General features: G+C 42.2%; 1 protein-coding gene across 5 annotated transcripts in view; it reads right to left on the bottom strand.

The window, feature by feature from the left end:
- Nucleotides 1-1,347: 1,347 nt before the first annotated feature.
- CMIP (c-Maf inducing protein) overlaps nucleotides 1,348-11,854 on the bottom strand; it is a 167,888-nt gene continuing 157,381 nt past the window's right edge. For all 5 annotated transcript variants that reach the window (XM_067540148.1, XM_067540149.1, XM_067540150.1 and 2 more), the window contains exons 17-21: nucleotides 11,669-11,716; nucleotides 10,721-10,867; nucleotides 8,990-9,095; nucleotides 7,924-7,994; nucleotides 1,348-3,291 (exon numbers count right to left, since the gene is read on the bottom strand). In XM_067540148.1, coding sequence (XP_067396249.1) covers nucleotides 3,238-3,291; nucleotides 7,924-7,994; nucleotides 8,990-9,095; nucleotides 10,721-10,867; nucleotides 11,669-11,716 — 426 coding nt within the window. In that variant the 3' untranslated portion in view covers nucleotides 1,348-3,237. The remainder of the gene's footprint in view (nucleotides 3,292-7,923; nucleotides 7,995-8,989; nucleotides 9,096-10,720; nucleotides 10,868-11,668; nucleotides 11,717-11,854) is intronic.

Below are 11,854 nucleotides of genomic sequence, written 5' to 3'. Positions count from 1 at the left end.
CACCGGCGAGTCCATTTGGATGCTTTCCTGAAGCTTATCTCCAGGGTCTCAGAACTTCTCTGTAGCCAGAAATGCCACAGCGTTGCCAGTGTTTGTGTGACCATCAGGAGCCATTTGCCAAGTGTGTGCGTGCAGAGAAGAGCTGGGCTAGGGACTGGCTGGTCGGCTTAGGGAACTCACATGCAGCTACAAAGCTTTTCACCGTAAGTCACCAATTCAAAGCCAGTCCAGGTTGGTAGTAGCTGAAAGCTGTTACCATCCAAAAGCTGCCTGGTACCCCATGAGAAACGGCAGGCTCAGCGTGATGCCCACATCTCAAAATCCACCAGGTACAGCTTCTACTGTGATAGCAGCCTAGGGGCCTCAGCAGATCATCACTTCTAGTGGAGATGCCAAGGACTGAATAGACATGGAGACTTGACTATCCTCTCTGTCCGACAGGTGGTCCCTGCTAGGTTAAGGCTGGAAGGGGTGGGCAAAGCTGGCACTATTACTTCCTGGGCTTCACCTGTGCTATGAATAAACAGCCTCGAGAACTATCAGACTTTCACAAGGACTAAATCCATACAAAGAACAGTAATAAAATAAAGCAATGTAAGTGCAGCCTCTAATTCTTATAATAATGCCTAGCTCTTACATAAAGAGACCAGGAGGGTGAGGTAGTTTCTTTTATTGGATCAACTAATAAAAGATATGACCTCACCCACCTTGTCTCGCTAGTATTCTGGGATCAACACAGCTGCAACAACACCACTGCATAGCTCTTAACTAGCACTTTTCATCAGTAGATCTCAAAGCGCTTTACAAAGAGGGTTAGTATCATTATCCCCATTTTACAGATGGGGAAACTGAGGCATAGGTGGTGCAGTGACTTGCCCAAGATCACCCCACAAACCAATGGCAGAGCTGGGAATGGAAGGCCCCGCCTCCTGACTACCAGTCCAGTGCTCTAACCAATAAGTCACACTATGTTTGGTCTACTTACGCTCTTTGTTTGATGCCCATCACCTTTATTATTGTTGTTGTTTGCACTGCTGAAGTGCTTAGAAGCCCAAAGTGAGAGTGGGACTCCATTGTGTTAGGTGCTGTACATACACAGAATAAGAAACTGCCCCTGCCTCAAAGAGCTTGCAATCTATATAGACGAAAAGGTATTATCTTACAGAGGGGGAGCTGAAGCACAGGGACATTTATGGCAGAACAGCGCACTGAACCCAGATCTGCTGAGACCTAGACCCGGGCCTCAACCACAAAGCCATTCTTCCACTCCAGAAAGTATCAAAGATATTCCCCTGCCACCAGCCAGTGAGAGAGCTTTAGTCAAAGAAAGCACAAAGCACGCAGCTAAAAGATATTCACTTACAGTTTATTTTTGCCTGAAATTATTTCACATCTCTTTGTACACAGCTACAGAACAGTAGTAAACCATTGGTAAAAGCAACAGTGCTAAGGAAAAATGTTGGCATAATTTTTCTTTTCTTTTCTTTTCTTTTCTTCTCATGCTGTGTTCTTATACAGTTTGAGATTTGAGGGAGAAAAAAAAAATATCTGGCATACTGAGTTAAGACTTAAACCAATTGTTCTCTTTCTCCTTTTTTTGTTTTGTTTTTGGTAAGAATATTTGGGCAGGGGTTAATCTACCTTGCAAAAAAGTAAAAAAAAAAAAAGAAAAAAAGCTCCCCAAACAAACGACCCCCCCCCAACAAAAGCCTGGCTTCCATTGAAGATTATATATATATATATATATATATATTTATATATAAAAAAATTACATTGGCTGTATGTTAAATCGAGGTGTTCAAGAATAAAATAACAGTGCTAAACTGAAAGGAAAAGATTTAAAAAAAATAAGCTGCTCTGTACAACAAAGGCTCATTATGAAAAAAAGCCAACAGCATATTTATAAAAGAAACCACAATTTTTGTTTGTCTGTTTATCATTTTCTAAGCAATTGGGGGGGGGGGGGGGGGGGGGGGGGATTTGGAAAGTAGTGGTCACATGTACAGACAGACCAGAGCCATTAGATCAGCGACAATGTTATTTCTCAGTCCCAAGAGGAACATGCAAAACAATGCGTGCATGATGAAAGGAAGGGGAGGGGGGGGGAAGGGTGGGAGGAGAGAAAAAGTTTATGCATAAAATAGTGGCAGAACTTTTGTTTGAAATATTGGACATAAACAGAAAATGACAGAGGTGACTTGTGAAATTTACAAAGTTTTGTAAATATCTCATTGGTAAAACAACTGACACCCTTTCCCTCCCCCCCCCACACCCAAGCCCCTAACCCTGACATGGGCTGAAAAGGATCAGAGAAAAATTTCAGTCTTCCAGGAATGAAATTTGTGTCTTAAATTAATCCCCGTGCCCCTCCCTTCACCTCCTCTTTTATATATATATATATATATATTTTTTTTTTCCTTCTGACTTCATGATGTTAGAGGCATTTTTAAATCAGAAATGCAGTGGGGTGAATGTTCTGACACACAGCGAGATTACAATACGGTATGCATTACTAAAAGGCAATTTCTCAAGGAGGGCTTTTTTTAAAAAAAAACAACAAGACAGCAAACTAGTTAATACAGTACTATATGCAAAAAAAAAAAAAAAAAAAGAGGTACAAGAATTAACAATTCATAAATAAAAGACAGGTCCCAGACCTGTTATTTGTGAACCATTTTCTTAAATAGGTGCATTATGTAAATCTTATGTACAACAAAATTACTTTGCATAACAATTGCAAGGACACAGGGAGAGGTGCAAATCAGGTGGGCTTTTTTTTTTCCCCCCTCCTTTCTTCTCTTGATATTTTATAAGTTGCCTTCCTGGAAAAAAATGATGAAGGAGGAGGGGCTCCTAATGGATGAACTCCAGCTGAACTCCACACAGCATAACACACAAAGGCAAATAAAATCCACAAAGGATGGGCTTTTTCCCCCTCTTTAGAATCCTCTTGCTGCTACAAAGTCGTCGTTTTTTTTTTTTTTTTTTTTTTTTTTTTACAATTTAAATTATGTTGATTTTGAAATTACAAAGCTGAAAGAATTAGGCAGGGTCTGGGCATGCTCAGTTTCCCCTCTCCCCCACACAGCGACGACTCTACCTCACAAACCACAACTCCTAGAAGTGAAGTCCCAGAACTCACTGCTCTACAGGTATTAGCCAAAAGTTGTTTTATTTTCTGGTTTTGTTTTTAAAATCTTTTTCTTCTTGTCAGAAGCTAAAGAGAGAGGAGAGGGTTCACCATGCTTCAGTGTAGCGGACATCCACTTCTTTCAGGTTGGGCAATTTAGCCTGTTTTGAAAGAGGGGTGAGAAAAAAACCAAATCAGAATTATTGAGAAGGCGGCAGAAGATAAAAGAAGGTTCTCACAATTCTGCATGGCCAGAACAACAGGAGGGCTGGTGCAATGAGCGAAACCAAACACCCACCCCAGAAAGGCCCTGATCCTGAGAACATTTAAGCACATGAGGAGCCCCATTGCCTGTAAAGTTAAGCACGTGTAATTGCTTAATAGATCAAGGCTTTATTCAAGAAGCAATGAGAAACCCAGTTCAAAAGACATATGAGACCTGGTTCTGGTCTGTTACACCAATATAAATCAGGAGTAACTTGACTGAAGTCAATGGGATTACACTGGTGTAAGAAGAGGACCAGACCTCTGGTCTTTATTTTTGGCTATAACCGATTAACATAACTTGCTATACCTGAAACCTTAAAATAACATTTGTAAAAGCAATCAGCTGACATTATTGTAGTGGCATAATAAAATACACAGCATCACACACGTCTCCCTCTGTCTCTCTTGTATCCTAATTTCCCTCCCCTTTTTGCCTTCAATTTATTATAAAGATCCCAGAAATTGTTAATGACTTTTTGCCTAATTTTGATCTCACTTAAAGTATAACTCCACCAATTTCACTGGAGCTACTCCCAATTTCCACTGGTGCAGGAGAGATCAGACTTGGCTCTGTGTGTTATTGCTATTTGTCAATTGTATTTCCATGGTCTCTTACTGCAATTGTATAATTCTCAAAAAACACACACACTTTTAATTAGCGTAGGGCATAAACAGGTTGTTGAAGTTTCTAGGAGCGATTATTACCTCCGCGTTAGATTTATGTGCACATATATTTTGATAAAAGCTAGTCAGAATACTACAGACACTGCCAGCAAATAATTTTTCAGTTAGGCAATAATGACTTCAGTTGTGGGTGTTTATTTATTGTCTGGTTCAGTCTGCCTGCTACATACGTAGGCGTCTGTGTGCACGCAAGTGTGTTCGGCGGCTGTGGGGAGGGGTACGGGGGATAGGAAATGTCATCAAGATGGGGTGGGGTGGGGAGGAAAGATCTTTATCAAAAATACACTCACTTTGAAATCGGAGTCCCCAACAAATACAAAACCCTAGTTCCTAAGGGAAAGCTGGTCTCTCTTTGAAAAGTTTATTTTCCCTACTATTTTTATAGGTGCCTCCTCAGACTAATACAGTGAAAGGGACTAAAGGGGAAAACAATTTGTGTCTCTTATTTCACGTCGCTGAATTTTGTGCAACTGGCAACACTTTGTGCAGTTTTGCTGTTTGCCCGTAGTCTTGCCAGGCAGCGTCAGGACAGAGCAGAACCAAAGAAAATCATAGAAGATTAGGGATGGAAGGGACCTCAGGAAGTCATCTAGTCCAACCCGCTGCTCAAAGCAGGACCAACCCCAACTAAGTCATCCCAGCCAGGGCTTTGTCAAGCCAAGCCTTAAAACCGCTGAGGATGGAGATTCCACCACCTCCCTAGGTTACTCATTCCAAAGCTTTACCACCCTCCTAGTGACAAACTTTTTCCTAATGTCCAACCTAGACCTCCCCCACTGCAACCTGAGTCCATTGCTCCTTGTTCTGTCATCTGCCACCACTGAGAACAGCCTAGCTCCATCCTCCCTGGAATCCCCATTTCAGGTAGTTAAAGGCTGCTATCAAATCCCCCCTCATTCTTTCTTTTGCAGACTAACAAACCTAGTTCCCTCAGCTTCTCCTCATAAGTCTTGTGCTCCAGCCCCCTAATAATTTTTGTTGTCCTCCGCTGAACTCTCTCCAACTTGTCCACATCCTTTTTGTAGTGGGGGGCCCAAAACTAGACACAATACTCCAAATGCAGCCTCACCAATGCCGAATAGAGGGGAATAATCACTTCCTGCGATCTGCTGGCAATGCTCCTACTAATGCAGCCCAATATGCTATTAGCCTTCTTGGCAACCAGGGCACACTGCTGACTCATATCCAGCTTCTTATCCACTGTAACCCGCAGGTCCTTTTCTGCAGAACTGCTGCCTAGCTCATCGGTCCCCAGTCTATAGCTGTGCATGGGATTCTTCCATCTTAAGTGGAGGACTCTGCACTTGTTTTTGTTGAACCTCATCAGATTTCTTTTGGCCCAATCCTTCAATTTGTCTAGGTCCCTCTGTATCCTACCCCTACCCTCCACGGTATCTACCACTCCCCCTAGCTTAGTGTCATCTGCAAACTTGCTGAGGGTGCAATCTACCCCATCCTCCAGATCATTAATGAGACTGTAAAGCAAAAGAAACTGTCAGGAGACAGAGGGGTGGGACTAAAAATGCTTTTAACTAATTTATTTTTTATAGACCACGTTTCAGGCGGGTAATGTTTCTTTCAACAAGCAGTGACCATGACCATGTGTATACATGACTGGGAATCCTGAGAAGTGTGCTGTTTGCCTAGCTCGAGAATTCAAGATGTGACTGAGAGTCTGCTGAGACTCATCAAGCCCTTGGATCGCTACCCCTTCTTGCTTATCCACATGAGGACCAAGAATAACCTTGAGCGAATCTCTGCAAAGTACATGGGTTCTAGGAAAGATAAAAGACAAGTGGTGTTCTCGTCCATCCTCCCTGTTGAAGGGCAGGGACCACTGAATCATGGAAGTAAATGTGTGGGAAGTAAATGTGTGGCTATGCAGGTGGTGTTGGCAAAAGGACTTTGGCTTCTTTGACAATGAGCTGATGTTCCAGGAAAGAGGATTTCTGAGCTGGGATGGGCTCCATCTATCAAATACCGGGAAGAACATCTTTGGACATCATCTCACTAACCTGATAAGAAGAGCTTTAAACTAGGTCCTGTGGGGGAAGGTGACAAAAATCCAGCCAATGCACACGTAGGCTCAAGTAACGAAGATGAGGGGAAGGACTAATTTCTGGAGATGTCGGATTGGAGGGAGGTCTGAAGTGGGGTTCCCCAAGGATCTGTTCTGGGTCTGGTGTTGTTTAACATCTTTATTAATGACCTGGATGTAGTTATACAAGCATACTAATCAAATTTGCAGATGATACAAAGCGAGGGGGGGTTGCCAATACTTTAGTGGACAGAGCTAAAATTCAGAGGCATCTTGAAAAACTGGGAAACTAGGCTATAGACGACAAAGTGAAATTCAACAAAGGTGCTACACTTCGGGAAGAAAAACCAAATGCACAAACACAGAATGGGGGAAAACTGGCTTGGAAGCAGCACTGCTGAAAAGGATCTGGGAGTTGCGGTAGATCACAACCGCAACCTGAGTCAGCCATGCAATGCTGTTGCCAAAAAAAACCCAAACCCAAATGTGGCATTAACGGAGGCACAGCGTGCAAGTCACAGGAGGTGACAGCACCGCTCTACTCGGCATTGGTGAGGCCTCACAGCTGGAGTACTGTGTCCAATTTTGGTCACCAATATATAGAAAGGGTGTAGAGAAACTAGAAAGGATCCAGAGGCGAGCAACAAAGATGCCCAAAGGGATGGGATGCAAGCCATATGAGCGAAGGCTGAAGGAACTGGGCATGTTTAGTCTGGAAAAGAGGAGACTGAGGTTTTGAAAGTGGTCTTCAGATACTGGAAAGGCAGCCATAAAAAAGATGGAAAAAGGTTGTTCTCTTTTGCCACAAGGGGCAGGACAAGAGACAGTGGGTTCAAACTAGAGCACAGCAGATTTAGATTAAACCTCAGGAAAAACTTCCTTACTGTAAGAACAGTAGGACAATGGAACAGACTGACTCGGGAAGCTTCTTTACTGGAGGTTTTCAAAAGGAGGCTGGATGCCACCTGTCTTGGATGGGTTAGACACAACAAATCCTGCATCTTGGCAGGGGATTATACTACATGACCCTGGCAGTCCCTTCTAACCCTATGGTTCTAGGATATCTAACTGACCCTTTGCTAAAGCAAGTGCCTGATGCAAGTGCAAATGTGTTAACTCCATGTACAAATCAGATGTTCAATAGCATGTAATTTGTTACATGCACAATTATGATTGTTACATGCACATTAAGGGTTGGAAAAGCTGGCCCTGAAAAATCCACGTTAATGGCCCTGTGGTCAGGTCTATAGATGAACTCTGTCTCCAAAGCAAGAACTAGGACATAAATTTGCAATAAATCCTCAAAGCAGTCTAAATTCAGCAGGTTCCAGGACTTGTCTCAAATTCAAAGCACAGCCCAGGTTTGTCTCTACGTTTTCGACACAAAGGTCAATGGAACGAGGTGTTTCACTTTGAGTGTCTGGGTTTACAAAACAAAACTCCAGGGATGTGACTTACTGAAAACCAAAATGAAGAAAAAGTCCAAGTGAAGTCATGAGAACAAGAACCATCACGCTTCAGAGCCCTTGTCTGAATATACCCACGGCTGCTTCCATACCACTGCTCCACCCCAGCACATTACTTCACACTGGCCATAAAACCACTGTAAGAATGCTGACAAAAACACCGAATACGGCAAATCTTGGGGTATTGGGCAATGCATAGACATATCTGTTGAAAAAGTTCTGCCTCTAAGTAAAAACGGCACCTATAGGCTATACGTCTTAGTATTTTCATGCTAATGCTGTCAATATTCACGGACTACTTGTTGACTTTTACAAATGGAACCCCAAAACGGAAATACCTTGAGATCTTCATAGGTGTCGGCTGAAAGTTTGGTGCTGTTCATATTTAAGCTACACAAGCTCTTCATGGCTAAAAAAAAGAAAACATACAGATAGATATTTATGGGCAGGGCTATTTCTAACCACTTAATAATTAAGGTTTACACATCGGGCAATCATATACAAAAAAGAGCAGTTTATATAAGCAGTTATTAAGAGTAAAATATATAACTTCAAAACTGGGCAATGGCATATTGGTCCCAATTTAGATCACTGGCTCTCTATACATTATTTTCAACAACATCAGTCATCATTGTGGAGCTGTTCATACTGTAGAGGGGAAATGCTGATCTAGAAATAAAGAAGATCACCTTTCCATGCGATCTGATTTCATTTTGGGCTACAGTACATGACTGACCTGACTTTCCTGCCTTTTGTGATGTCAGACGTGCTGCTGATTTATGTTAAAGGAGCTCTACATGCAACATGTACATTTATTAATTGGCATTCCGAACCTGCCATCTCATGCAGCTCTCAGCTCGTGTGGGGTCTTGAATGGCTAGTTCAGAGGTTCCTTTTTTTCCTATTTACCTCTAATGTTAACGAACTTAAAGCTGGGGTCTCACCTCCCAAAAAACACAGATACAAAACATAGTGCAGGGAACAGAATATCTTCATCTCCCGAGAGGCTAAACTCCCCAACTGATTTATAATGCAATTCCACATACAATCCTGGCTTTGTAATTCTCTCACCCACTTTCTCCATAAGACAACACTCCTATCAAAAGAGGTACACCCACAATGGGGAGTACTAAGGAAGCAGTGCAGCACTCAGACCAGTGGACCTGAGCGTAAGATAGAGGTGAATTACTACAGATGGAGGGTCCAATCAGAGACACCAAATCCAGCACCCATCCCTGAAGGCCGGGGAGATTCAGATCCAAGTTTTGCCACTTGTGCCAATGGAAAGTCAAACCTGGACACCCATTGCGCTCTGGGGGAAGCTTGAATTTGAAGAAGACATAGCACAGAAATCCTCTCTCTAAACCCACATGAATCCCCCCTACAGTGCATTCGGTCACTTACAGCTCAGTGCCAGCAGCCCAGCGTCTGTGACGGGGGTCTCGCACAAGTTGAGCACTTGCAGCATGGTGAGGTGTTCAGAGAGAAGCCGCAAACCTGCATCTCCAAACTGTGGGGCACAAGCAAACTCCATTAAAAACATGTAGAATATTGTTCAGCAAGTAACCTGTCTGGGTACGTGGAATATTCAGGGCTCGGTCTGCATAGGAGACTTTAAAACACCCACTGCCCACAAGATTTATTAGTCTCAAAATGCAAGACAGAGAGACGAGTAAAGGAAGCATTAACCACATTTCACAGATGGGGAACAGAGAAATGAAGCCACTTGCTCAAGGTCATAAACATGTTTGTGGGAGAGCCATGATTTGAACACAGATCTCCTGAGTTACAATCTACAAGGCCATTCATTCACTGGACTGAATCCTTTGAAACTGTGCCCCTTATATTAAGAAAGTTCCCACCCAGTCTATGTGAAATATGGTCTGGCAGTCTCGCTCAATTACCAATTGTATCACAAAAAACACCTCGCGATTAGCATTAGTTAGCTACTTCGGTGGCAGGAACAATGTAGTATTGATAGGGTAATGGTCTTGTTGACTCATTTGATCTCTGCTGTTTCTAAATTCTATGCTGATGGGAATCAGAGCTGCATGAAAAATATTCAGAATCAAAGGCAAAATGGTTCCAAGCCTGTGATCTCACATTTCAGCTAAAAAAAAAAAACCGGGATTATTTTACCCAAACATTTGTGCATTTTTGGTGACTGTGCCCAATGAAAATTTCGAGCAAGAGGCATCTCCAGAATTCACAGATCAAAAGTCTGCACTTTCTGATGAGATGTTTTGTCCAATTTTGCAGAAAAAAGGGACCTTTGTTGTTTGCAAAACTTTGTAGAACTAAGTGACAAAAATGTTCACATGAAATATTGAGGAAAAAGATTCACAAAGTTTGCACAGCTACATTGGGAATCAATGTACTATTTCCGGTGGGCTCTATCATGAGGTGGTAATAGTGCGGGGACAAAATCTATTCAATATTGGACTCTGGAGACCAAAAACAGCAGAGAATGTAAAGAAAAATAAAATCTTAAAATGCACTTTTAGTTAATTGCAGAGTAATGTATTCAATTAATTTAGCCTCTATCTGCTCACAAAATCACCATCAGCTGAATGCAATTTCCTCACATTTATTCATTATTTGATTTTTTCCCCTCTGTTCTTGTTTTTTAAAAGCTGGATTCATCACGATTCATGGATGATTCACTACAAGTAGCTCGAACATTATCTATAGACTGAGTTGTGATTGGTCAGATAAGGAGCACGGAATTTTTCTTTTCCTGACTGAACGAAAGCACAAGCATTTCTAAGACAAATACACTGGCATCTATGATCTAAAATATTGTTTCAGCAAAATCAGACTACAGCACTCGAGTGTTGATGAGCAGCGATCCCTAAAGAGGTGTGATGTCACCAAAGGAAATCCATTTCAACGTTTGAAAATATTGGCAAAATTTTTCATTGCAGTCCTTGAGATGACAAAATGCCTTCTAAAATGAGGAAAACACGATTGAATAGGCCAAAAAACAGCATACAAAAATAGCAGGAAGGCAAATGCATTTTAAGGAGGCCTCTTCACACATCAGAACTCATATCCTTCTCACAATGATGTAACCTGCAATTTCAGAATTAGTCAGCACGGCTTCCGTCTCTGTGCTTCTAACTGCAAAACACATACCTGAGTTGACCACAGGTTCAGTTGCTTGAGTGAAGGCAGTTTGATGAGGTGCTCAGCACAGGCACTCGTTACATTGGTAAAGGCCAGGCTGAGGTTTTCCAAATTTCCAAAGGATCCCGAGCTTAATAATCGGGCCAGGTCTGCATCCTGAAAGCAAATATCAGAGTGATAAACAAGAGAATACTCAGTCTGCAACCATCTGCATTAGCCTGACTCATGTGCTGGCCAGCAAGAGTTGCACAATTGCACTCTATGTTTATAACAATAAGCAATCACACAGAGTAGTTCCTATTTGTTTGGCAAACAGCTGAATATCCATGGCAGCATTGCATCATAAATCCTTGGAAAATGAATCCAGCCGAGTCTAATGTTACAACAAAATTTTCTTTGCAAGTGTACTATTATGGAAGATGTGGGATTTATTGTCAGAGCAGATCCAGATTCCCTACAAAACATATTATTTTACCCAGATCCAAAGTCTATTCCATTTCAAGTTCTAGGTCCCAATTCTGCTCAGGTCAATGAACTGACTTCATTGGAGTTAATCAAGATGTACATCAGTGCAGCCAACTGTATCTGTGATGGTCGGTTTCGCACTTTCAAATGTAGAATCTAGACTCAGACGTTCTGAAGTTTGCTTAAGTTTCCTGTAAAATCCTGCCCTCAAATCCACACACCAGATTCCACTGTAAATTCCAAATCTACACTGATATATATCTGGCAACCTGATCCGCACTTGCAGTGGCATCGAAAACTTCTGCGCAGACCTGAAAGCTCAAGTTTGCCCTTACTTGTGAAATCCCCAATGGAAGAGCTCGGCTTGCTTCCCTTTTGGCTGACAAAACTAGTGGGGCCAGTTTCTCCCCAGGCACCACATAACAAAGGTACATCAGTGTGTCTAAAAAAGAAAGATAAAGCCTGTGTTTTCTAGTAACAAGACTAACTTACTGTGGATTTGGATGGCAGCGTTAACCGTGTGGGACCACCTTTCCTTTGCTGTAACAGAGAACATACATTGGTTACACAGGCCATTGTTCGCATTTTAAATCTCAACCAGAGTAGAGTAAGTTTTTAGCCAGAACACTCCCTACCCCAGTGTCTAAGCTTCTTGCCAGTACTCCCACCAGTTTGCCT

Source organism: Emydura macquarii, unplaced genomic scaffold (genome assembly GCF_026122565.2).
Source record: "Emydura macquarii macquarii isolate MOO-44397 ecotype Brisbane River unplaced genomic scaffold, CSIRO-AGI_Emac_v2 contig_561, whole genome shotgun sequence".
Classification (NCBI taxonomy): Eukaryota; Metazoa; Chordata; order Testudines; family Chelidae; genus Emydura; species Emydura macquarii.
Note: the sequence above shows the minus strand (reverse complement) of the source record. Positions and strands in the feature narration are given on the sequence as shown.